Raw genomic sequence first — 25,929 nt, 5'->3', positions numbered from 1 at the left:
AATGTTACCACTAACATGAAGTACAATATGTCACGAAAAAACATTCTCAGAATCAGCGGGATCCGTTGAAGCGTTCCAGAGTTATAACCTCATAAAGTGACAGTGGTCAGGATTGCAAAAATTGGCTCGGTCATTAAGTACCAAATTGGCTCTGTCACTAAGGGGTTAAAGCGTTTTATGTACCTGAAACTGTATTGATCATGCAGTGCTGCGGAAGGCCACAAGATGGCGCTGTGTCTGCTAAAAGCAATACTGCGGCTGGACACAAGGCGGCGCTGCCTCATGCAGTGTTGTGACCGGCCGTTAGATGCCGCTGTGACTGTTCCGTGTAGGCCCTTCAGGCGGCCGCCAGGTGTCGCTGTGATTTAGCCCAGCCCCGGAAGCCGCAGACACCGAGACGAAAGGAGGAATAGAGCCGCGGCCCCGGGGCCACAGACAGCGGAGACCGGAGCCGGAGCCGGGAGCGGGGCAGGTGAGCGGGGCCCGGGGCGAGCGGCAGGCGACCCCGTCTGTCAGGTGTATATAGCCTGCAGGCTGTACAGGAGATATGTGCACAGCTGTGTAATGGGTGTGTGTGTGCTGCACCTCCTATAGGAGACACACACACACACACACACACACACACACACACACACACACACACACACACACACACACACACACACACACACACTTGTATACAGTGTACTGGGGGTGTATATACTGTGCCCCATGTGTCCTCTATACACTGTATACACCGCAGTCTGTGCAGGGCTATATACACTGTATACACCGTGTCCTGGTTACCATGGTTACTATATCCCCCCCGCTCTCGCTTTGCTTCTGTTTCTCCCTCCTCGGTTGTTACCCGGTGACAGTTTCGTGATTTCCCTGCTGTGTATTTTTCATGATGTTTTGGCCACTGGATGGCAGCGTTACATGAAGTGTAAAATGTGACTGGAGAAGAAGCTCTAAGGGCAGGTGCCTACGGTCAGCCACCGGCGCAGAGCATGTCCATCCAAAGTGCTGCCGCTATTGAACGCATGTGATCACTGAACCGTGCGGAGTCACCGCGTCCAATACATTGTACGGGCGACATTTATCTTGCAGAGACTGAGCATATCCGCAAGATAAATAGACATAGTGTGCACTGGAAAGATGCACCGCATGTTAGTCTCCGTGGGTGTCTCATAGTGGGCATGGGAATTCTTGAAATATATATTGAGATCTGTGTGTCTCTCCCAGTAATATAGGCTGGATGTGAGGACTGTGTGTCTCTCCCAGTAATAAAGGCTGGATGTGAGGTCTGTGTCTCTCCCAGTAATATAGGCTGGATGTGAGGTCTGTGTGTCTCTCCCAGTAATCTAGGCTGGATGTGAGCTCTGTGTGTCTCTCCCAGTAATATAGGCTGGATGTGAGCTCTGTGTGTCTCTCCCAGTAATAAAGGCTGGATGTGAGGTCTGTGTGTCTCTCCCAGTAATATAGGCTGGATGTGAGGTCTGTGTATCTCCCAGTAATATAGGCTGGATGTGAGGTCTGTGTGTCTCTCCCAGTAACATAGGCTGGATGTGAGGTCTGTGTGTCTCTCCCAGTAATATAGGCTGGATGTGAGGTCTGTGTCTCTACCAGTAATATAGGCTGGATGTGAGGTCTGTGTGTCTCCCAGTAATATAGGCTGGATGTGAGCTCTGTGTGTCTCTCCCAGTAATATAGGCTGGATGTGAGCTCTGTGTGTCTCCCAGTAATATAGGCTGGATGTGAGCTCTGTGTGTCTCTCCCAGTAATATAGGCTGGATGTGAGCTCTGTGTGTCTCTCCCAGTAATATAGGCTGGATGTGAGCTCTGTGTGTCTCTCCCAGTAATATAGGCTGGATGTGAGCTCTGTGTGTCTCTCCCAGTAATATAGGCTGGATGTGAGCTCTGTGTGTCTCTCCCAGTAATATAGGCTGGATGTGAGCTCTGTGTGTCTCTCCCAGTAATATAGGCTGGATGTGAGCTCTGTGTGTCTCTCCCAGTAATATAGGCTGGATGTGAGCTCTGTGTGTCTCTCCCAGTAATATAGGCTGGATGTGAGCTCTGTGTGTCTCTCCCAGTAATATAGGCTGGATGTGAGCTCTGTGTGTCTCTCCCAGTAATATAGGCTGGATGTGAGGTCTGTGTGTCTCCCAGTAATATAGGCTGGATGTGAGGTCTGTGTCTCTTCCAGTAATATAGGCTGGATGTGAGGTCAGTATGTCTCCTAGTAATATAGGCTGGATGTGAGGTCTGTGTGTCTCCCAGTAATATAGGCTGGATGTGAGGTCTGTGTGTCTCTCCCAGTAATATAGGGTGGGTGTGAGCTCTGTGTGTCTCCCAGTAATATAGCCTGGATGTGTGCTCTGTATGTCTCTCCCAGTAATATAGGCTGGATGTGAGGGCTGGGTGTGAGCTCTGTATGTCTCTCCCAGTAATATAGGCTGGATGTGAGGTCTGTGTCTCTTCCAGTAATATAGGCTGGGTGTGAGGTCTGTGTCTCTCCCAGTAATATAGGCTGGATGTGAGCTCTGTGTGTCTCTCCCAGTAATATAGGCTGGATGTGAGGTCTGTATCTCTCCCAGTAATATAGGCTGGGTGTGAGGTCGGTGTCTCTCCCAGTAATATAGGCTGGGTGTGAGCTCTGTATGTCTCTCCCAGTAATATAGGCTGGATGTGAGGTCTGTGTCTCTTCCAGTAATATAGGCTGGGTGTGAGGTCTGTGTCTCTCCCAGTAATATAGGCTGGATGTGAGGTCTGTGTGTCTCCCAGTAATATAGGCTGGATGTGAGATCTGTGTGTCTCCCAGTAATATAGGCTGGATGTGAGGTCTGTGTGTCTCCCAGTAATATAGGCTGGATGTGAGCTCTGTGTGTCTCCTAGTAATATAGGCTGGATGTGAGCTCTGTGTGTCTCTCCCAGTAATATAGGCTGGATGTGAGGTCTGTGTGTCTCTCCCACTAATATAGGCTGGATGTGAGGTTTGTGTGTCTCTCCCAGTAATATAAGCTGGATGTGAGCACTGTGTGTCTCTCCCAGTAATATAGGCTGGATGTGAGCTCTGTGTGTCTCCTAGTAATATAGGCTGGATGTGAGTTCTGTATGTCTCTCCCAGTAATATAGGCTGGATGTGAGTTCTGTATGTCTCTCCCAGTAATATAGGCTGGATGTGAGGTCTGTGTCTCTCCCAGTAATATAGGCTGGATGTGAGCTCTGTGTGTCTCTCCCAGTAATATAGGCTGGATGTGAGCTCTGTGTGTCTCTCCCAGTAATATAGGCTGGATGTGAGCTCTGTGTGTCTCTCCCAGTAATATAGGCTGGATATGAGGTCTGTGTGTCTCTCCCAGTAATATAGGCTGGATGTGAGGTCTGTGTCTCTCCCAGTAATATAGGCTGGATGTGAGGTCTGTGTCTCTCCCAGTAATATAGGCTGGATGTGAGGTCTGTGTGTCTCTCCCAGTAATATAGGCTGGATGTGAGGTCTGTGTGTCTCTCCCAGTAATATAGGCTGGATGTGAGGTATGTTTGTCTCTCTCAGTAATATAGGCTGGATGTGAGGTATGTTTGTCTCTCCCAGTAATATAGGCTGGATGTGAGCTCTGTGTGTCTCTCCCAGTAATATAGGCTGGATGTGATGTCTGTGTGTCTCTCCCAGTAATATAGGCTGGATGTGAGCTCTGTGTGTCTCTCCCAGTAATATAGGCTGGATGTGAGCTCTGTGTGTCTCTCCCAGTAATATAGGCTGGATGTGAGGTCTGTGTCTCTCCCAGTAATATAGGCTGGATGTGAGGTCTGTGTGTCTCTCCCAGTAATATAGGCTGGATGTGAGGTCTGTGTGTCTCTCCCAGTAATATAGGTTGGATGTGAGGTCTGTGTGTCTCTCCCAGTAATATAGGCTGGATGTGAGGTCTGTGCGTCTCTCCCAGTAATATAGGCTGGATGTGAGCTCTGTGTGTCTCTCTCGGTAATATAGGCTGGATGTGAGGTCTGTGTGTCTCTCCCAGTAATATAGGCTGGATGTGAGGTCTGTGTGTCTCTCCCAGTAATATAGGCTGGATGTGAGCTCTGTGTGTCTCTCCCAGTAATATAGGCTGGATGTGAGCTCTGTGTGTCTCTCCCAGTAATATAGGCTGGATGTGAGGTCTGTGTGTCTCTCCCAGTAATATAGGCTGTATGTGAGCTCTGTGTGTCTCTCCCAGTAATATAGGCTGGATGTGATCTCTTTTGAATTCACAATATTTGGGTTTGACTCTAATACAGCAATTGGGGGCAGCATCTGTTTTGTTGGCTGCTTTTGATGATCGGGAAGGGGATGAAATGGTAAAATACATTATACTCGCATGTTTCGCTCCCCTACCTCCGATTGCTCTTTAGCTGTTACATCTTGTCCTTTTTGGTTTTGAGGTCGGTGATTTGTCATCCTCTAGTGATGGGGGAGGTGACGGTCATCATGACATACATTGTCCCTCCCCTCCCCCCACATGACTATTTGAGACCAATCAGTGGCTTCATCGCAGGAAAAACCAAAGTCTGATGCAGAAGATTGGGGGCAGCGGTGAAGGCGGCATAATAGTGTACGTTATTATTCTTAACGAAAAGAAAAATAAACCAGCTCACCCGCGATGCATTATTGAGCTTCGGGAGCACGGAGCCGCTGTGTCCAAATGTGTAAAGTCCAAAAGAAGAAAAATGTCCGGCTCCACCGAATCCGTGAAGATAAAATGTCTTTATTCACAGACTTGTAACATAGAGGGTACAAAATATAGTGCAACCTTCTGTGATGTTTCCTGTGCCCCCATTACCTGCTTATGACTTGTAGTAAGCGGCCACCCTGTGTAAGTGTCTCTGCGCGGAGAATCCGGAATGTTCTGTACATCTGCGCGTTCCGCTCTCGGGCAGGAGCCGCTTACACGTCACAGTATAGGGGGTCGATACGTTATCTCGCCTCCAGCCCTATACATTATTCATTAGCTGCCGGCGAGGCGCTGACGGATACACGGCCGCTCTGTGCTCGCTGACTTCCACGTTGGATGTAATTCCTCTCTCGTACCCCGTGTTATACGTCGGTGTGTGATTGTCTGCAGCGCTGCTACCTCTATGATATTAATGAGGTTGTTTGTGAAACGGACTCGTATCCAGCGGGTGGTCTCTGATGGGCCTGGACGGGGGGAGTTGTAAGTGGCTGCTGTGATACAGGGCCGGTGCTCCGTTACCTCCTGCTCTCGTTTCTGGCATCACAGTATAGATAATATATATTTTTTTTCCTTTTGCAGAGCAAGAGGCTTCGGACTTTACAATGTCCTCCTTGGCATGTGACTGCCCCCATCTAGAGTCTGTGGGCGAGGTGACCAAAGAAGAGCTGATTCAGAAATCTCACGTAAGTGGCTATCGTTCCTACAAAATGCAAGAGCAGTCCTAAACCTGTACAGGAGAACCTCAGTGCAACGGCACCGTGCCGGTCAGACCACACGTCACATGGTCCGATGTGACGGCCGTCCCTGGTGCCCTGCTGTATCTGGCATGGTACTCTGCTATAGACTGGTCATAATGGGCAGAAAGGGACCTAGAGCTGTAGATCATAGCCGCTACTACTATGGGGACACTGGTGGGTGATGACCATTATTAGTGCTGTGGCTGAAATGTGGGCACTAGACAAGGCTGTAATTACTAAGTGGGCACTCGACTTTTATGTGGGCAATGTATCGGGTCAGAACCATTAGAAGAACTGTGGCTGAAATGTGGACAGTAGATGGGGCTCGAGATGCTTCGTGGGCAGTAGATGGGCCTCAAGATGCTTCGTGGGCAGTAGATGGGCCTCAAGATGCTTTGTGGGCAGTAGATGGGCCTCGAGATGCTTCATGGGCAGTAGATGGGGCTCGAGATGCTTCGTGGGCAGTAGATGGGCCTCGAGATGCTTCATGGGCAGTAGATGGGGCTCGAGATGCTTCGTGGGCAGTAGATGGGACTCGATGCTTCATGGGCAGTAGATGGGGCTCGCGATGCTTCGTGGGCTGTAGATGGGGCTCGCGATGCTTCGTGGGCAGTAGATGGGACTCGATGCTTCATGGGCAGTAGATGGGGCTCGCGATGCTTCGTGGGCAGTAGATGGGGCTCGAGATGCTTCGTGGGCAGTAGATGGGGCTCGAGATGCTTCGTGGGCAGTAGATGGGCCTCGAGATGCTTCATGGGCAGTAGATGGGGCTCGAGATGCTTCGTGGGCAGTAGATGGGACTCGATGCTTCGTGGGCAGTAGATGGGCCTCAAGATGCTTCGTGGGCAATAGATGGGACTCGATGCTTCATGGGCAGTAGATGGGGCTCGCGATGCTTCGTGGGCTGTAGATGGGGCTCGCGATGCTTCGTGGGCAGTAGATGGGACTCGATGCTTCATGGGCAGTAGATGGGGCTCGCGATGCTTCGTGGGCAGTAGATGGGGCTCGAGATGCTTCATGGGCAGTAGATGGGGCTCGAGATGCTTCATGGGCAGTAGATGGGCCTCGAGATGCTTCATGGGCAGAAGATGGGCCTCGAGATGCTTCATGGGCAGTAGATGGGACTCTGCTTCATGGGCAGTAGATGGGACTCGATGCTTCATGGGCAGTAGATGGGGCTCGCGATGCTTCGTGGGCAGTAGATGGGGCTCGCGATGCTTCATGGGCAGTAGATGGGGCTCGAGATGCTTCATGGGCTGTAGATGGGGCTCGAGATGCTTCGTGGGCAGTAGATGGGACTCGAGATGCTTCGTGCGCAGTAGATGGTCCTCGATGCTTCATGGGCTGTAGATGGGACTCGAGATGCTTCATGGGCAGTAGATGGGCCTCGAGATGCTTCATGGGCAGTAGATGGGCCTCGAGATGCTTCATGGGCAGTAGATGGGCCTCGAGATGCTTCATGGGCAGTAGATGGGCCTCGAGATGCTTTATGGGCTGTAGATGGGACTCGAGATGCTTCATGGGCTGTAGATGGGACTCGAGATGCTTCATGGGCTGTAGATGGGACTCGAGATGCTTCATGGGCAGTAGATGGGCCTCGAGATGCTTCATGGGCAGTAGATGGTTCATGTCCACTTTGGCTCTTAACTACTGCGTGGGCACTTGGTCTGGACTTCTACTACCATGTGGACTCTGGCCCTCATGTGGACCCCAGACTTGGCACAGAATATTGGGGCAGTCAGTGATGGATAGTGCTTACACCACTTTGATTCTATATGGGCACTAGTTTTGCACCTGCGCTTTGGCTTCCCAGTGGGCACTTATTGGGCGCCATCTTTTATTAGCTCGGTTGGATATGATTAGCTGATATTATTGTTATGGCTGGGGGGCAATTTTAGGCCAGGAGATGGCCGTGTGCCTCGGAGGTCTGACCATAGTCCCTGGGCTTTCATCCCTCTCTCAGCAGGTGCCCATTTACTGGCAGCACTCTGTGGCAGCGGGCTTTCACCCACGTTCACATTCCCAGAAAGTTTTTTCTTCATTTCCTGCTCGAAATCTTATTCTAGTCCCATCAACCATTACTATTTCTGTCCTTAATTGGAAACTGCAAGATGTGCGATATTTGCATTTCTTGGCTGCAGCGCTGGGTGATGTCTGCTCCTCGGGTGCAGCGGATCCGTCCAGCTGTGGGGTAGTAGTAACTTCAGGAATATCCTCCTATAACGCTCTGTTCCCTTGTTATCCTGTGCAGGGGATCTGCCAAGACTGCAAAGTCAAGGGACCAAACCTCTGGGCTTGTTTAGAGGTAAGCCGGCTTCTTCTGGTGTTCTCCGGTGCCGTTCCCTGCCGTCCGGTAACTCTCGCTCTCTCTCTGTAGAATGGCTGCTCCTATATCGGCTGCGGAGAGTCGCACGTGGACCACAGCACTACTCATTCTCAGGTCAGTGATGCTGGATCTTTACCTGGCGCAGTGACCCCGGCAGGAGGTGGAATCTGAGATTTAGGTGACTGCACGGTGCACACCGTGGTGGTGATTATACAGTACTGGCGCCATCATGTGGGCATATGGGGATCTGCACCCACCGGATGCCTTCCTGGATAATAATCGGACGCCTTGTTCTAGATTAGGATTGTAATCCGCTTTGTATTCCTAAAAGATTTAATTGGGGTTTTCGCCACTGTCCATGGTGCACCGATATCTAACCGGCAAATTATGACTCCCCTACTGATCCCCTAAATAGATGGCCGGTTAGTCCCGAGAAACTGACGGGATCAGTCGATTTATCTGTGTATATAGAGCATTAAATGCGGATTTGTGGCGGATTTCCCATCCTGCATAAGCATTGAGGACGAGATTTCACAAAACTTCATCCACCTGCTGCAGAGATAATGTGCAGCATAAATCGCCCGACACTGCGGATCTTATATCTGCAACATTTACCTGCGGATTGTACTGTCTGCATCACAACAGATGTGCAGTGCATCGTCACCCCGGATCATGTGCAGTGATATGAGATCACAGCATAAATGGATCTGATGTTCAGGAGCCTGGAAAAGCTGGGACGTGTGCGGGTGGTGGATGTCATCCAGCTTTCCCGGTCGTCTTCTCCCTGTACGTTTCTATAACTGGTAGCGATTCTCTGATTTTCTGTAATCCTTGTTCCCACAAAGTGTGGAAGTCGGCGCTCGCAGTGCAGACAAGCGCAGGTCGGGCAGCGTCGTCTGAGGAACCGCGCTGATATTTCTCCCGTGCTGCGCTCGTGCGGTGATGCAATCTGCTCCCCGGGGATCTCTAACGGTTGTTATTAAGGAGGAGATCTCCAGCCCCGGACTATTGTGTGATTATATATACAGCTTCCATCCACCATGTATAAAGACACATCTGCAGGTTTATCTCAATATCTCACATGAAATCAGAATTAACCTTTCCCGTTTAGGACAATTAGGGTTACAATAATGATTGATATTTACCAAATGCCAGAATAGTGAGAGAGAGAATGTTTTCATGCATTTTATTACTTACTGCAAAGTCAGACGTTTCCATTTCATTAGTATTTGGTGCCATTGCCCTTACACTGGATTACTTGGGTCTCTGCTACAATCTAACATGGATAGAAGGGTCCCGTTCTCCTGGTCCCGACGGCCGGACCCCACTGATCTATAAGTTATCGTCTTCCTTTACTGAAGATCCTTTTAACTGAGAATTCCCTGATTAGAAAAGTCAATAAAAAGCTTCTCCAGTGACCGCAGTAGTGATGCACGCACCCGGCAATGATTATCTGCTGGTCGTTTTTTTTTACAGTTTTAGCTTCCATTTTTTTACACCTATTATCCCTTTAAGTAAAACAAGTTGTTGTTTTTCTTCTTCCTAATTCTTTTTTTTAATTTGTGCCTACAGAGTGTCACTAATGTCCGTTGGCTGCTATCAGTATTGCAGTGTTCATTAGAGCAAGGACAAGCTGCAGTACCAGACGCAGCCAATGCACTAGGGTGGCGCTGTTGACAGAAGCTTGGCTAGTAATCTGCTGTATGTCGTTATTAACCCCTTCATATAGGACACCAAACATTGCCTCACTGTGAACCTCACCACGCTGCGGGTCTGGTGCTACACCTGCAGTAAAGAAGTGTTCCTGGAGCGGAAGCTGAGCGCCCCGTCTAACGCCAAACCCCAGGAGAGCGGCCCTGCGCAGGTACGAGCTGCCGAGAAAGGCCATGATGGAGAAGCAGAGCCATCGTGTAGGCAGGATCTGTAGTAAAAGTCTGTTTTATCCCAAAGGAATCAAGGATGACGTCGAATCTGACTCTGAAGACGCCGCCGGCTGTGATATATGAGAACCTGGACATCGAGCTGGAAGAAGACGAGCTGAAGAGCCGAGGTGTGCACGACCCCCCCCGCAACACGTAACGGGGGTCCCAGATACGAGGCCAGTGCTGTGCCATAGGGCGGTCCACACGGCCAAATGTTAGGGGCCCACGGTATTTCTACCACAAGGGGGCGCTATTCCCTGGTGATACAAAGTATTCCCTAGTGATGAACGAATCAAATTTGTTACAAATTTCCCCTTAATGTTGTATTTAGGCGAATCTGAAATTTTTGGGACTGATTAACATGAATCCAGCAACATGACGGCTGGTCAGGGGTTGAAATAAGACGCCGTTCTACTCCGCTCTGCTGTGTTCTGGCTTCTTTGTCCACCCTGCTCAGGATTCTGTGTCTCACCAACCCCCCCCCCCCCCCCCCCCGCTCTGGCTTCTCTGTCCCCCCCTCCCCCCTTGCTCTGGCTTCTCTGTCCCCCCTCCCCCCTGCTCTGGCTTCTGTCCCTTCCCATCCCCTCCCCCCCCCCGGCTCTGGCTTCTCTGTCCCTCCCCCGCTCCAGCTTCTCTGACCCCCCCCTCCCCATGCTCCGGCACCTGTGTCTCTCCACCCCCCCAAATCTGGCTTCTCTGTCCCCCCCCAGCTCTGGCTTCTCCGTCCCTCTCCCCGCCCCCGCTGTGGCTTCTGTCCCCCCCCTGCTCTGGCTTCTCTGTCCTCCCCCCCCCCCCCTGCTCTGGCTTCTCTGTCCCCCCCCCCCCCCCGCTCCGGCTTCTCTGTCCCTCCCCCGCTCCAGCTTCTCCGACCCCCCCCCCCCCCAATGCTCCGGCCCCTGTGTCTCCCCCAAACCCCCCCCAAACTCTGGCTTCTTCTCTGTCCCCCCCCCCCCCCCGCTCTGGCTTCTCTGTCCCTCCCCCCCCCCCCCCCTGCTCTGGCTTCTCTGTCCCTCTCCCTCCCCCCTGCTCTGGCTTCTCTGTCCCTCCCCCCGCTCCGGCTTCTCTGTCCCTCTCCCGCTCCAGCTTCTCTGACAACCCCCCCCCCCCCCCCAATGCTCCGGCTCCTGTGTTGCTCCACCCCCCCTTCCCCTGCTCTGCCCCCCCCACCCCCCCAGCTCTGGCTTCTCTGTCCCTCTCCCCACCCCCCTGCTCTGGCTTCTCTGCCCCCCCTCCTGCTCTGGCTTCTCTGCCCCCCCTCCTGCTCTGGCTTCTCTGTCCCCCCCCCCCTCCTGCTCTGGCTTCTGTCCCCCCCCCCCCCTCCTGCTCTGGCTTCTCTGTCCCTCCCCCCCTGCTCTGGCTTCTCTGTCCCTCCCCCCCTGCTCTGGCTTCTCTGTCCCTCCCCCCCTGCTCTGGCTTCTCTGTCCCTCCCCCCTGCTCTGGCTTCTCTGTCCCTCCCCCTGCCCCCGCTCTGGCTTCTCTGTCCCTCCCCCCTGCTCTGGCTTCTCTGTCCCTCCCCCTGCCCCCGCTCTGGCTTCTCTGTCCCTCCCCCTGCCCCCGCTCTGGCTTCTCTGTCCCTCCCCCTACCCCCGCTCTGGCTTCTCTGTCCCTCCCCCTGCCCCCGCTCTGGCTTCTCTGTCCCTCCCCCTGCCCCCGCTCTGGCTTCTCTGTCCCTCCCCCTGCCCCCGCTCTGGCTTCCTTGTCCCTCCCCCTGCCCCCGCTCTGGCTTCTCTGTCCCTCCCCCTGCCCCCGCTCTGGCTTCTCTGTCCCTCCCCCTGCCCCCGCTCTGGCTTCAGTGTCCCTCCCCCCTGCTCTGGCTTCTCTGTCCCTCCCCCTGCCCCCGCTCTGGCTTCTCTGTCCCTCCCCCTGCCCCCGCTCTGGCTTCTCTGTCCCTCCCCCCTGCTCTGGCTTCTCTGTCCCTCCCCCTGCCCCCGCTCTGGCTTCTCTGTCCCTCCCCCCTGCTCTGGCTTCTCTGTCCCTCCCCCTGCCCCCGCTCTGGCTTCTCTGTCCCTCCCCCTGCCCCCGCTCTGGCTTCTCTGTCCCTCCCCCCTGCTCTGGCTTCCCTGTGTGTCTGTGCCTTGCTCTTCTCAATAACTTTGTCCCTGACTTGTTTGAAGATCTCCTTGGTCTTCATGATGTTGTCTCTAGATCTCCGAGGTCTTTGTGGTGGTGTTCGGAGATCTCCTTGGTCTTGGTGGTGTCTGGAGATCTCCTTGGTCTTGGTGATGTTGTCTGGAGATCTCCTTGGTCTTGGTGATGTTGTCTGGAGATCTCCTTGGTCTTTATGGTGTTTGGTTAGTGATGCCTCTTATTAATGGTGTTGCAGCCTCTGTGGCCTTTCATAAAAGGTAAAGTTTATATACTGACAGACATGTGACACTTAGATTGCACACAGGGAGACGTCCTGTCATGAAGTATGGGACTTATGAAGGGAAGTACTTGCACCAGAAATTTTTAAAGACTTCATAGTAAAAGGGGTGAATACATATACACATGGCAATTTTTAGTTCTTTGATCCCATAAATTTAATGTACAGTCATGGCCAAAAGTTTTGAGAATGAGACAAATATTAATTTTTCCAAAGTCTACTGCTTCATTTTTTCTAATGGCAATTTGCATATACTCCTGAATGTCAGAATGATCAGCTAAACAGCAATTACTGTACTTGCAAAGTCAATATTTGCCCAGAAAATGAACTTTAACCCCCAAAACACATTTCAACATCATTGCAGTCCTGCCTTAAAAGGAGCAGCTAACATTTTTTTTGTGATTGATCCAGTAACACAGGTGTGGGTGTTGATGAGGACAGGGCTGGCGATCAATCAGTCATGATTAAGTAAGAATAACATCACTGGACACTGTAAAAGGAGGCTGGTGCTTGGTATCATTGTTTCTCTTCAGTTAACCATGGTTATCTCTAAAGAAACACGTGCAGCCATCATTGCACTGCACAAAAATGGCCTAACAGGGAAGAGTATCGCAGCTACAAAGATTGCACCTCAGTCAACAATCTATCGCATCATCAAGAACTTCAAGGAGAGAGCTTCCATTGTTGTCAAAAAGGCTCCAGGGCGCCCAAGAAAGACCAGCAAGCGCCAGGACCGTATCTTAAAACTGTTTCAGCTGCGGGATCGGACTACCAGCAGTGCCGAGCTTGCTCAGGAATGGCAGCAGGCTGGTGTGAGCGCTTCTGCACACCCTGTGAGGAGGAGACTCTTTGAGCAAGACCTGGTTTCAAGGAGGGCAGCAAAGAAGCCACTTCTCTCCAGAAAAAACATCAGGGACCGACTGATATTCTGCAAAAGGTACAGGGAGTGGACTGCTGAGGACTGGGGCAAAGTCATTTTCTCTGATGAATCCCCTTTTCGATTGTTTAGGACATCTGGAAAACAGCTTATTCGGAGAAGAAGAGGTGAGCTCTCCCACCAGTCTTGTCTCATGCCAACTGTAAAGCATCCTGAAACCATTCATGTGTGGGGTTGCTTCTCAGCCAAGGGAATCGGCTCACTCACAGTCTTGCCTAAAAACACAGCCATGAATAAAGAATGGTACCAGAATGTCCTCCAAGAGCAACTTCTCCCAACCGTCCAAGAGCAGTTTGGCGCCCAACAATGCCTTTTCCAGCATGATGGAGCACCTTGCCATAAAGCAAAAGTGATAACTAAATGGCTCATGGAACAAAACATAGAGATTTTGAGTCCATGGCCTGGAAACTCCCCAGATCTTAATCCCATTGAGAACTTGTGGTCAATCATCAAGAGACAGGTGGACAAACAAAAACAAAAAAATTCTGGCAAAATGCAAGCATTGATTATGCAAGAATGGACTGCTATCAGTCAGGATTTGGTCCAGAAGTTGATTGAGAGCATGCCAGGGAGAATTGCAGAGGTCTTGAAGAAGAAGGGTCAACACTGCAAATATTGACTTGCTGCATTAACTCATTCTAACTGTCAATATAAGCTATTGGTACTCATAATATGATTGCAATTATATTTCTGTATGTGATACAAACATCAGACAAACATTAATAAAAACCAGAGGGCAGCAGATCATGTGAAAATATAATTTTGGTGTCATTCTCAAAACTTCTGGCCATGACTGTATGCCTATATTTTTCTCACTTCACCAACTTGGACTGTTTAGTGCTGATGATTCACATACAAATCGGATTACAGAAATATTTATACACAGGTTGTAATGTAACAAAATAGGTAAAAAGCCAAGGGGGTGAATACTTTCGCAGTCCACTGTATAGGGAAGAGCTGGCTCTCCACTAATGGTCGATGTTGCAGACGATGAGGATCAGGCTGTTGGATTTCAGCTGACCCGATCCTTTGTTCTCATGGGGAGATGCTTAGTCCCTTCACCTCTTAGCTGTGCATGTTGGGGGTCTGGAGCAGCGGCGGACCACCAAACGCTCACCTTTTTAAGGTGTGTGACCACCATTTACTTAGGAAACCTCTGTGGTGCATGTCTTGTCCGGTTGTGCCCTGTCTCGGCACAGACGATGTATTACTCCTCTCTGGAGCCTGTCGTGCTATTGATCGGCTGGTTGCATTATTTATAGGTCTCACCGGACTGAAGAACATCGGAAACACGTGTTACATGAATGCGGCTCTGCAGGCGCTGTCCAACTGGTAAGCTCGCTTCTGTGTACGCGCCATCCCACCTACGTATGTGCGGGCAACTACACCATCTACCTGAAGTCCGTCACCGCCCACGTGATCATGGCCTAAGGCCGCCTTGTCCTGCCCTGCGGGGTCCGCTCAGATGGGCTCCTGCGATTTTTGTTACTGATGTTCCCTCTACCATTCTGTCCATTCATGACTAGTCTTCCCATGTAGCAGTCGGTTGATTTTTATGGCTGCCGTCACATGATGGCGTCAATTGCACCAAATCTTAATTGATCTTTATCTTCTCTGAAACTCTACGTTTATTAGCAGATGGTTCCCGTCCTCTTACATGGGTATTGCTCTATATACAAGCACATTTACAATGTACCGGTTATCAAAAACATAAGCCGTTTTTGAGATTTTAACTTGTTTCCTAGGAGACCGACCACCGCTGCTGTTTAGCTTGTAAGCACCGCAATGCGGCTGGTAGGGGTCAGACTATCGGTGCTCTCCATCCATCCTGGCAGCTTCACAGAAGTGCTTACAAGCAGTGATGAGCAAGCATGCTCGGTGTTATCGGAGCATGCTCGGTGTAATCGGAGTATCTTTGGCGCCCTTGAATACTATATTCGAGTCGCCATGGCTGAACGTCTCGCGGTTGTTCGACAGTCACTACATATGCAGGGATGGCTTAACAAACAGGCAATCGTTGCATGTGTGCGGCTGTCAAACAGCCACGGCGACTCGAACATAGTATTGAAGCACGCTAAAGATACTCTGTTAGCACACGAGCGTGGTCCGATAACACCGATCACGCTCGCTCATCACTACTTACAAGCTCAGAAAAAGAGCTTGCAACCACTGGGCATGTTCGGCCAACCAGCGGTGGTCGGTCGTTAGGCAGCGAGAGAAGTGGTGCCCCAATATGCTAAAATTGCACCAAGACATCTTTTTCAGCATGGCAGGGCACTTCCCACTGTCAGTTCAGATCATGAAACTAATGAGTCAATTGTTGTAAAATTTTGCGCAAATTATCACTAATTTGAGCGCCACAGCAACGTTTAGGTGCGGCAGAACCCCGCTTTATTATTGACCTTCTGTCCTACATTCCCCTTGCAAATACCAAGCAGATTCTGTCCTCTCCTTTTCCGCAGCCCCCCGCTGACGCTTTTCTTCCTGGACTGTGGGGGACTTGCTCGTACAGACAAGAAGCCCGCTCTGTGTAAAAGCTACCAGAGGCTGATGTCTGAGATCTGGCACAAGAACCGGTAGGTCCGAGTATCTCCCCCGTGACACAAGATGAGCACGTTCCCCTTCTGTCTCCTACCCCTTAACCTCCCCCATGTTCTGGTCTCTTCACTGTAGACACCGTTTTTGTGACCTCCGTAGTGAACCGAGTAGTTGGATTGTGTCGCTTCAATATCTGAAATGTGAACTTGTTTTCATATCGGTCGGGTTAATCCTCTAACAGAACCCTGTCCTGGTCTTCTGTCCTTCTCCCTGTTCTCCCCAGGCCCGGCTCTGTCATACCTACTAATCTGTTCCAAGGCATAAAAACAGTAAACCCGACCTTCCGTGGCTACTCCCAGCAGGTAAGACTCCTCCACCTGTGGCGTCTATCAGGACCGGTGCTGTGTTATGGTGGAAAGGTCCTTAGAGACTGCCTGCTGTCTCTGGACTGCTGCTGTGTGATGGTGGGAAGGTCCTTAGAAACTGTCTGGTGTCTCGGGACTTGTTTTGTGTGATGGTGGGAAGGTCCTCAGAAACTGGCTGGTTTCTTTGGACTGGTACTGTGTGACGGTGTGAAGGTCCTCAGAGACTGGCTGGTGTCTTGGGACTGGTGCTGTGTGACGGTGGGAAGATCCTCAGAGACTGGCTGGTGTCTTGGGACTGGTGCTGTGTGACAGTGGGAAGGTCCTCAGAGACTGGCTGGTGTCTTGGGGCTTGTGCTGTGTGACGGTGTGAAGGTCCTCAGAGACTGGCTGGTGTCTTGGGACTGATGCTGTGTGACGGTGGGAAGGTCCTCAGAGACTGGCTGCTGTCTTGGGACTGGTACTGTGTGACGGTCCTCAGAGACTGGCTGGTGTCTTGGGACTGGTGATGTGTGACGGTGGGAAGGTCCTCAGAGACTGGCTGCTGTCTTGGGACTGGTATTGTGTGACGGTGGGAAGGTCCTCAGAGACTGGCTGCTGTCTTGGGACTGGTATTGTGTGACGGTGTGTGAAGGTCCTCAGAGACTGGCTGGCGTCTTGGGACTGGTGCTGTGTGACGGTGGGAAGGTCCTCAGGGACTGGCTGGTGTCTTGGGACTGGTGCTGTGTGACGGTGGGAAGGTCCTCAGGGACCTTCTGGTGTCTTGGGGCTTGTGCTGTGTGACGGTGGGAAGGTCCTCAGGGACCTTCTGGTGTCTTGGGACTGGTGCTGTGTGACGGTGGGAAGGACATCTGAGATGGTCTGCTTTCTCAGCACTTTCTCTGACACCTTCAATGAATTGATGCTTGGCTCTTTGATTATTTGACTAGTAAATCGCTTTACTTGCAAATGGGAAGGGAGAATTTAAATGACGGACCACCAAGCTGTCAATGTCTGTGTCAGCCATCGATAAATTACACTATGTAACAAATTTTTATTTATTTTTCCTGGGTCCAAAGTGTGTTTTCCTAACCCGTTATGCCTAAAACAAATAGAAAATAGTTGTTGTTCCACAAAAACTTGGCTTCTGTGATCAGGACAATGAAGACTACTCAGTATTGAATACGAATGGAGAATTTTCCAGAAAACAGACAAATTTCAAAATGTCATTGTCCTGATCACAGAAACAAAGTTTTTGTGGAACAACTATTTTCTATTTGTTTTAGGCATAACGGGTTAGGAAAACACTCTTTTGATCCAGGAACAAAAAATATATAAAAATTTGTTAGTGTAATTTCCTTTTTTTGACACAATATATATAAAATTTTTCTGGCCTGTGGTCATAAAATCAAAGTTTTTGCTGAATGAAGTAGTTTTTCCATAGTCTTTAAACATAAGCAGTTGAAATATTACACATGGAAGCCAGGAACAAAAATTGTTACATAGTGTAATAGGAAAAAATCTTCCTCCGTACCTTTGCAGGATGCCCAGGAATTCCTGCGTTGCCTGATGGACATTTTACATGAAGAGCTCAAAGAGCAAATGTTCGAGGCAGAAGAGGATCCTCAGCCCGGGATCTTGGCAGAAATCATGGAAGAAGAGAAGAACCAATCAGACAATGACTTCCAGTCCTGCGAGTCCGGATCCAGCAGCGATCACATGGAAAACGAGAGTCGGAAACTATCTGAGGAACTGTCCGAATCGGCCATGCTAATCCAGGAGGATCAAAAGGAGCAGGATGCGGTGAAGTCCTGGCAGAAAGAAAAGAAGAACTGTAACCATGTAAACCAGAACAACTGCCTGCAAGATCTGGAGAAGAACCTGGAGAGCCTGGCGGAGGGCAATGAATACTCCTCCCAAGGAACCGTCAAGGTCCAGATCCAGAGTCGGATATCGGGTAAGTGATGGGCCGCAGTCGGTGCCCCGACGTCAGACGCACGACATGCGGACTTAGCGTGTCATATCCTGTGTTGTAGACTACGCCACAGAAGTCATCATGAATGACCTGTCCGCCTCTCAGACTCCTCTGCTCAGTGACGTCTCTGCCACTCACGTGTCAAGCAGCCCCCCGAAATCTGGATCTCTTTGGACAAGCCATAAAAAAGGTATCCGTAGGTTTCCTCCTCAGCAATGCTTGGATTTACATTCACCGGTGATCTGAGCCGTCATCGTCTGTTCTCAGCCCCCACAGTTTGCCTTCCCAAGAAGAAGCGGCAGAAGAAGTATCGCAGTGTGATATCGGACGTGTTTGACGGCACCATTGTGAGCTCGGTGCAGTGTCTGACGTGTGATCGGGTGAGTTGTGCTTGAGAACCAGAATTGTCAGGGACTAACTGCGTCATAACTTCCCATCCCAAAACCATCCCCGAAACCCTGTAACCCCAGGCCTACCCCTTTAATGACCGGGCTTTTTTATTTCTTTTTGTACTTTTGTTTGTTCCGTTTTTTTTTTCTCCTAACTTTTTTTGTTTGTTTTTTTCATCCACAAAACTTTGAGGGCCTATTTGCAAGATGAGATGTAATTGTGAATGATGTTTTTATTTCTCCTACGCCTCATTGGGGGACACAGAACCATGGGTGTCATGCTGCTGCCACTAGGAGGACACTAAGGGTACTTTCACACTTGCGTCGTTTGCTGTCCGTCACAATGCGTGGTTTTGCAGAAAAAACGCATCCTGCAAAGTTGCCCGCAGGATGCGTTTTTTCTCCATAGACTTGCATTAGTGACGGATGCGTCGTGTTTTGGCGGACTGTCGGCACAAAAAACGTTCCATGTAACTTTTTTTGTGTGTCGTGTCTGCCATTTTCGACTGCGCATCCGTGGCCGGAACTCCGCCCCCTCCTCCCCGGACTGCAGAATGGGCAGCGGATGCGTTGAAAAACTGCATCCGCTGTCCACATCATGCAGTCATTTTCACAACGCGCGTCGGTACGTCGGCACGACGCAAGTGTGAAAGTAGCCTAAGTTAACACAGAAAGAATAGCTCCCCCCTGCAGTATACACCCTCCTGCTGGCTCTAAGTAAACCAGTTCTTGCTTAGTGTCTGTAGGAGGCACTTCGGTCTGTTTCAGACCCCACCGTTTTTTATTTTTATTTTTTATTCTATTTTTTCCTTAACAGAGCGAATGGGGGCGGCGGACCCTTTCTAGGTTCCGATCTCCCCCGAACCATCAACAGGTAAGTACGTGGAGCGTCCCTCCCGTATCCTCTCCTGCAACGTTGTATGCCAGCCCTGAGCTCACATTACGGACGACGGTTCCTTTGCGTTCCGATCTCCCCCCTCCATAGCAGGCGACCACATGGAGTAGCCCTCCATCTACCTCTCCTGGAGCCAGGTGCATAGCCGGACATAATGTGTATGGCGTCCGTGCAGCCCCCCTCTGCATCACCACTGACATAGCGGATGACGCAAGGCGGCAGAAGCTCTCCACCCCCTCCCTGACTATGGCGACGGTGGATTGAGCACTGGCCCACCGCATCTACCGTTAGTACAGTGCGGGGGCCGAGGTGCTGGGGGTCCTGGTTCCCGGGGTATGAAAGGTCCGCACCTCTATCAGAAAGCCTGGGTCCGTGGGTGGTCAGCAGCACGCATTTTCGATGGAGCGCTCCTCAGGTGGCACTAATGCCGGTCGCAACGCCGCAACAGCAAGTTTTTCAAATTTAGTCCCCGGCTTTTCTCCTCATACAGGCCGGAGTCCTTGGCCCCGCCCAACGGCAATTACCGCCGCCCATCTTTTCTAGCGCTTCTCGTTCCATGAGAAGCGCTCTCACAGATCTCGGCGGCCATCTTGGTACACCCAGCGCTGATCCTGCCGCGCTGATCCTGCCGCGCTGATCCTGCCGCGCTGATCCTGCCGCGCTGATCCTGCCGCGCTGATCCTGCCGCGCTGATCCAGCCTTTCTAATCTCTGGATCCGGGGTCACAGCCGATATACTGCCTTCACGACCATACATTGCAGACCTCCCCTGGGGACTCAAGACACAGGACCTGGGTAAGCTGCAGATACAAAGCTTAACCCTTCCCCTGCTAGTAAGCGCTCTTCTCAAGGTTACTATGTCTCAATCAAGGCCTCACAAAAAGTCTGGGAAAACCCACACAGTATTTTTTGCTGCATGTACCTCTTGTAAGGTGTCATTACCCCAGGGTCACAATACTGCATTGTGCACAGCTTGTGAACCGGTGACTGTTCATGAACCACCTGTTACTGATACCGAACCAAGTGAGTCTGGTCCCCCTGAGTGGGCTACCTCCCTTACCCGGTCTATGGCTTCCCTAGCAAAAGCATTAGAATCGTTCCGAGACCCTTCCTCTAACCAGGGCACTCTTACGGATGACGCTTCCTATCCTCAAAACCCCTTGTACTCTAGGGGTCGTACCTTGCCAAGGAGCTCTCGCCCTTCCAGAAAAAGGACTCATGCTAGGTCCCCAGACCATCACCGGGATTCGGGTTCTGAGAGCTCCATTTCTCGCTCCCCTTCCATTGGGGCTAGCAGAGCACCTGTTTCAGAGGACGATTCTGACATGTCCCTAGATCAGGAATATCATCACGATCAGGAGACTCTCGACTCTCTGATTCAGTGAATAAGGCTTTAAAACTTGAGGAGGAACCTTTATCTAAAACGGATCATGCCGTGTCCTTTAAGAGGACCAAGCGAGCTCACAAGGTATTCGCTACTCACCCAGAATTTAAGGAAATCGTTGAATCTCACAGGGTCCGTCCCGATAAACTATTCACAGGGCAGAAGCCCATGGAATCAAAATATCCCTTTGTCCAGGATCTAAGAAAAGATTGGTCTCAGTCTCCCCCGGTAGATCCTCCAGTATCACGCCTGGCAACTAAATCTATTTTATCCTTTTTATCCTCTTCGGTGGGCACCTCTATTAAAAACCCAACCCATCGTCAGATCGACAATATGGCGCGTTCAGCCTTTGAAGCCTCAGCAGCCGCACTCTTCCCATCTTTTGCTGCTACGTGGGTGGCTAAGGCTATGACCCACTGCGCTGAGGCCTTGTCCGCAGCGGTGCTGGATACCGACAACCTCCCTCCCCCCAAGATAGCAGACCTCATTACTCAGATAGCCAGAGCGGGAGATTTTGTACTTACCGTCTCCCTGGACGCTGCTAACTGTGCTTCTCAAGCAGCAGCAAACGCCATCACCATCCGGAGATCCTTATGGTTCAGGAACTGGCGTGCAGATTCGACTTCCAAAAAGTCATTGACTTCTCTTCCATATCAGGGCGGTCGCCTTTTTGGCGTAAAGCTCGACCAATTAATTTCCGACGCCACTGGAGGGAAGAGTAAATTTCTTCCACAACAGAGACCCTTTCGGCCCTTTCGGAACCAGCAACAACAGGCCCGGTTTTTTTTTTGTTTGTTTTTTTTCGCTTCAGCTCAAATTGGTCCTCTACTGGCCGGGCACAACACAGGGATAGAGGTCCTCAAACCTCTTACAAACCCTCTCCCTCTTGGAGAAGCAGGCCTAGGCAGTCAGGGTCCAGAGGGTCCAGACCGGGCAGGTCTCCCACACAATGACTCCCTGCGGTATCCGGAGGATACCCTCAAAGTAGGCGGCCGCCTGCTTTCCTTCAGCGACGCGTGGCTCTCGGTCGTTCACGACGAATGGGTCCGCGACCTAGTGTCCTCTGGATACAAGATAGCTTTTCGTTTTCTTCCACCAAATCGCTTTTTCCCATCTTCTCCTCCCAGGGCAAAGGCATCAGAGTTCTTCCAAGCCATAAAGTCTCTAAAAGAAGATGGGGCTATTATCCCGGTCCCTCAAAGCCAAAGGTTTCAAGGTTTTTATTCAAATCTGTTCATTGTTCCAAAGAAGGACGTTACAGTACGGCCCATACTGGACCTAAAACTGCTGAACAAATTTGTCAGGGTGCGACGGTTCCGGATGGAATCCCTTCGTTCTGTCATCGCCTACGTGGAAAAAGGCGAGTTCCTAGCATCCATAGACATCCAGGACACGTACCTCCACATTCCTATTTTACCTTCTCACCAAAGGTTTCTTCGTTTCGCAGTTAAGGAAGATCACTTTGTTTGCGGCTCTGCCCTTTGGCCTCGCCACCGCTCCCGGAGTATTCACCAAGGTCATGGCGGCCGCCGTGGCCATCCTCCATTCCCGAGGTGTGGTAGTGTTACCGTATCTCAACGATATCCTCATCAAAGGCCCCTCTTTGCGCACCTGCAAGGAGGCCGTGACCATCACAATAGATACTCTTTCTCGCCTGGGTTGAAACTTCAAAAAATCTTCCCCAGTATCGGCTCAGCGAATTTCCTTTCTACGATACTGGACTCGTCCCAGGGGTTGGTACTTTTTCCCCGGAAAAGATCTCAGTCTTACAGCGGGAAGCTCAGAAGTTCTCCCAACCTCATACTTACTCTCTACGTTTCAGTATGAGAGTCCTCGGCAGGATGGTAGCAGCTATGGAGGCGGTACCATTCGCTCAACTACACCTCCGCCCCTTGCAACATGCTCTCCTGGCTTTGTGGGACAGGAACCCGTTATCTCTCGATCGTCGTTTCCTTCTTCCCCAGCGAGTCAGTCTCTCAGGTGGTGGACTTTGAAGTCATCCCTGAATCAAGGGAAGTCCTTTCTCCCAGTACATTGGCTAGTTGTGACAACAGATGCCAGTCTCTTCAGGAAGGTCGCCTGCCCATCAACATCCTGGAAATACGGGCAATCAGGTTTGCTCTTATTCAATTCCATCCCTTACTGACGTGTCGTCCTATCAGGATTCAGTCCGACAATGCCACGGCAGTGGCGTACATTTACCGGCAGGGGGGAACACGCAGCAAGGCAGCCATGACCGAGGTAGGCCACATCCTTCGTTGGGCCGAGGAAAACCGCTCAATGATATCAGCGGTTCACATCCCGGGAGTGGAAAATTGGGAGGCAGATTTCCTCAGCCGCCAAGGTCTCGACTCCGGAGAGTGGTCTCTCCATCCGGAGATCTTCCATCAGATCTGCTGTCGTTGGGGAACCGCGGACGTGGATCTGATGGCCTCACGGCTAAATTCCAAGTTTCCCAAATACATAGCTCTGTCCCACGACCCGACAGCCATCGGGGCAGATGCACTCGTTCACTCGTGGCATCAGTTCTAGCTTCCATACATATTTCCCCCGCTTCCCTTGCTGCCGAGAGTCATCAAGAAGATCAGAGCGGAGGGGATACCAGTAATCCTCATTGCGCCAGATTGGCTGCGCAGGGCCTGGTACGCCGAACTAGTCGCCGATGTCCCTTGGCGATTACCAAATCGCACAGACCTGTTGTCCCAGGGCCCCATTTACCACCAGAACTCCGAGGCCCTGTGTTTGACGGCATGGCCGTTGAGTCCTGGGTCCTGACACAGGCAGGCTTCTCTCAGAAAGTAATTTGTACCATGATCAGTGCTAGAAAGCCTACATCTATGTGTATATATCATCGCATTTGGAAGACCTTCTTCTCATGGTGCCAGGACCGAGGACGCTTTCCTCTTGAATTTTCCGTTCCTTCCATCCTCAAATTCCTTCAGTCGGGTTTGGACTTAGGTCTCGCCCTTAGTTCTCTCAAAGGGAAGATTTAAGCCTTGTCAGTCCTGTTCCAACTTAAAATTGCCAACAGATTACAGGTGAAGACGTTCATTCAGGGAGTCTCCCATGTGGTGCCGCCCTATAAGATGCCGTTGGAACCATGGGACCTTAATTTGATCCTCGGAGTCTTGCAGGATGCTGCTTCTGAACCTCTGCAGGACGTTTCTCTGTCTCTTCTGTCATGGAAAGTTGCCTTCCTGGTTGCGGTCACGTCCATCCGACGAGTCTCCGAACTGGCAGCCTTGTCTTGCCAAGTTCCTTTACTCATTTTTCATCAGGATAAGGTGATTTTGAGAACATCCCGTTTTTTTTCTACCGAAGGTTGTCTCATCTTTCCACCTCAATGAGGAAATTGTCTTGCCTTCACTTTGTCCGGCGCCGGTACATCGCACCGAGAAGGCTCTCCACACACTGGACTTGGTGAGAGCTCTTAGGAGATACGTCTCGAGGACGGCGTCTTTCCGCAGGTCAGATGCCCTGTTTGTGCTCCCGGAAGGGCCAAGGAAAGGTCTAGTCGCTTCCAAAGCTACGATAGCCAAGTGGATTCGTTCAGCTATCCTGGAGTCCTACCGAGTTAGAGGGCACTCTGTCCCAGCAGGGATTAAGGCTCATGCTACTCGGTCAGTGGGTGCGTCTTGTGCCATCCGGCACCAGGCGTCGGCAGCACAAGTCTGCAGAGCTGCGACTTGGTCCAGCCTGCATACGTTTACGAAACATTACCATGTCCAATCTCAGGCCTCGGCAGATGCGTCCGTCGACAGAAGAATTTTGCAGGCGGCAGTGCCACATCTGTAACTTGTGGGTACAAGGAGCAATTGCAGTGGTACAAGGAGCAATTGCAGTGGATTGTTTCCCACCCAGGGACTGCTTTAGGACGTCCCATCGTCCTGTGTCCCCCAATGAGGCGTAGGAGAAATAAGGTTTTTTGTGTACTCACCGTAAAATCCTTTTCTCCGAGCCAATCATTGGGGGGGACAGCACCCACCCTGTTAGCCTGTTGGCTCTAGTTTTTTCTTTGTGTTGACTTGGTTTTGATACAGTTAATTCTTGTTAATTGTTAAGCTCCTACTGCTTTGTTACCGAACTGGTTCACTTAGAGCCAGCAGGAGGGTGTATACTGCAGGGGAGGAGTTATTATTTTTGTATTAACTTAGTGTCCTCCTAGTGGCAGCAGCATAACATCCATGGTCCTGTGTCCCCCCAATGATTGGCTCGGAGAAAAGGATTTTATGTGAGTCCACAAAAATCCCTATTTTTATTGTATAGTGCACTGAAAAAATATAATTTCCAATGATGAGGAGATGAAAAATGCAATTCCGCCACTTTTTTTATTTTATATATATATTTGCAGTGAAAATAGCCTGGAAGCGTGAATCTTCAGCTCCGTACAATTACAGCGATAACTACTTACTGCTTTTCCCACGTTTAGTACTTACAACCTTTTTTCTTTTTTTTTTTTTTTGTCGCCATTGTGGACCTGTTTTTCATTGGTCACCGCACCTCCTCAAAATCGTACCAAATAGAAATTCGGGGGTTTCATCTCCCCCCCCCCCCCCTTTTCAGCATTTAGCTTATAGGTTACATAATTTTATATTTTGATCTGACTTTTATGGACGTGGCGATGCCAAACATGTTTTTATTCCTCATTAGTAATCAGATTTCTTTTTTTCTAAACACATTTTTCAGAATTTCTACAATATTCTATTTTTTTTTTAGATCTCTGTAACGTTGGAAACTTTTCAGGACCTTTCCCTTCCGATCCCAGGGAAGGAAGATCTGGCGAAGCTGCACTCGTCCAGCCATCAGACGTCTTTAGTGAAAGCAGGCTCCTGCGGCGAGGCGTACGCTCCTCAGGGATGGATCGCCTTCTTCCTGGAATATTTTAAGAGGTGCGGACGGCAGTCGCTGGTCTCTTGCCAGAGTCTTAACTGCTTTGTATCCAATCATATCTAACTTGCTCTTTCGTGTACCCTCCTCAGTTGGTTTTGGGGTCCCACCGTCACCCTGCAGGATTGCCTTGCAGCTTTCTTTGCCAGGGACGAACTTAAAGGTGAGTTACACTGTTCTGTTAGCCGCTGATTTCACATGTGTTTTTCCTATTAAACTATTCAGAAAATCCAGTACAAAGCCCGGTTTCACACATTATATTTTTTTTCACAACAAGTTTGTTGTGTGTTCATCTCCCAAAAAAATAAAAAATCTACAAAAACCTATAAAGACACATTGGTTGTAATGTATCTGTGATCAATCTGTATGGATGGCTCATGTACCAAAGAAACTAGTATGTGAAACGGTCTCCAGCGGACGGTGAACTCTGGCGCCATGTTTAGTGGGGGCAAATCTGACTTTATTTTTATTTTTTGGGGGAGAAGACGACATGTTTATTTGCATTGATCTTCTTGGAGAGAAATCGTTTATGGTAGTAAATGATAACTG

General features: G+C 50.4%; 1 protein-coding gene across 1 annotated transcript in view; it reads left to right on the top strand.

Moving 5' to 3' along the window:
- Positions 1–369: 369 nt before the first annotated feature.
- Positions 370–25,929, top strand: part of USP33 (ubiquitin specific peptidase 33) — a 49,950-nt gene continuing 24,390 nt past the window's right edge. The window contains exons 1-14 of the mRNA XM_069738314.1: positions 370–472; positions 5,265–5,368; positions 7,674–7,727; positions 7,800–7,862; positions 9,478–9,612; positions 9,699–9,798; positions 14,235–14,304; positions 15,435–15,548; positions 15,794–15,872; positions 17,394–17,808; positions 17,888–18,016; positions 18,094–18,206; positions 25,210–25,382; positions 25,473–25,543. Coding sequence (XP_069594415.1) covers positions 5,288–5,368; positions 7,674–7,727; positions 7,800–7,862; positions 9,478–9,612; positions 9,699–9,798; positions 14,235–14,304; positions 15,435–15,548; positions 15,794–15,872; positions 17,394–17,808; positions 17,888–18,016; positions 18,094–18,206; positions 25,210–25,382; positions 25,473–25,543 — 1,597 coding nt within the window. The 5' untranslated portion in view covers positions 370–472; positions 5,265–5,287. The remainder of the gene's footprint in view (positions 473–5,264; positions 5,369–7,673; positions 7,728–7,799; positions 7,863–9,477; positions 9,613–9,698; positions 9,799–14,234; positions 14,305–15,434; positions 15,549–15,793; positions 15,873–17,393; positions 17,809–17,887; positions 18,017–18,093; positions 18,207–25,209; positions 25,383–25,472; positions 25,544–25,929) is intronic.

Source organism: Ranitomeya imitator, chromosome 8, assembly GCF_032444005.1.
Source record: "Ranitomeya imitator isolate aRanImi1 chromosome 8, aRanImi1.pri, whole genome shotgun sequence".
NCBI classification, from domain to species: Eukaryota; Metazoa; Chordata; class Amphibia; order Anura; family Dendrobatidae; genus Ranitomeya; species Ranitomeya imitator.
Note: the sequence above shows the minus strand (reverse complement) of the source record. Positions and strands in the feature narration are given on the sequence as shown.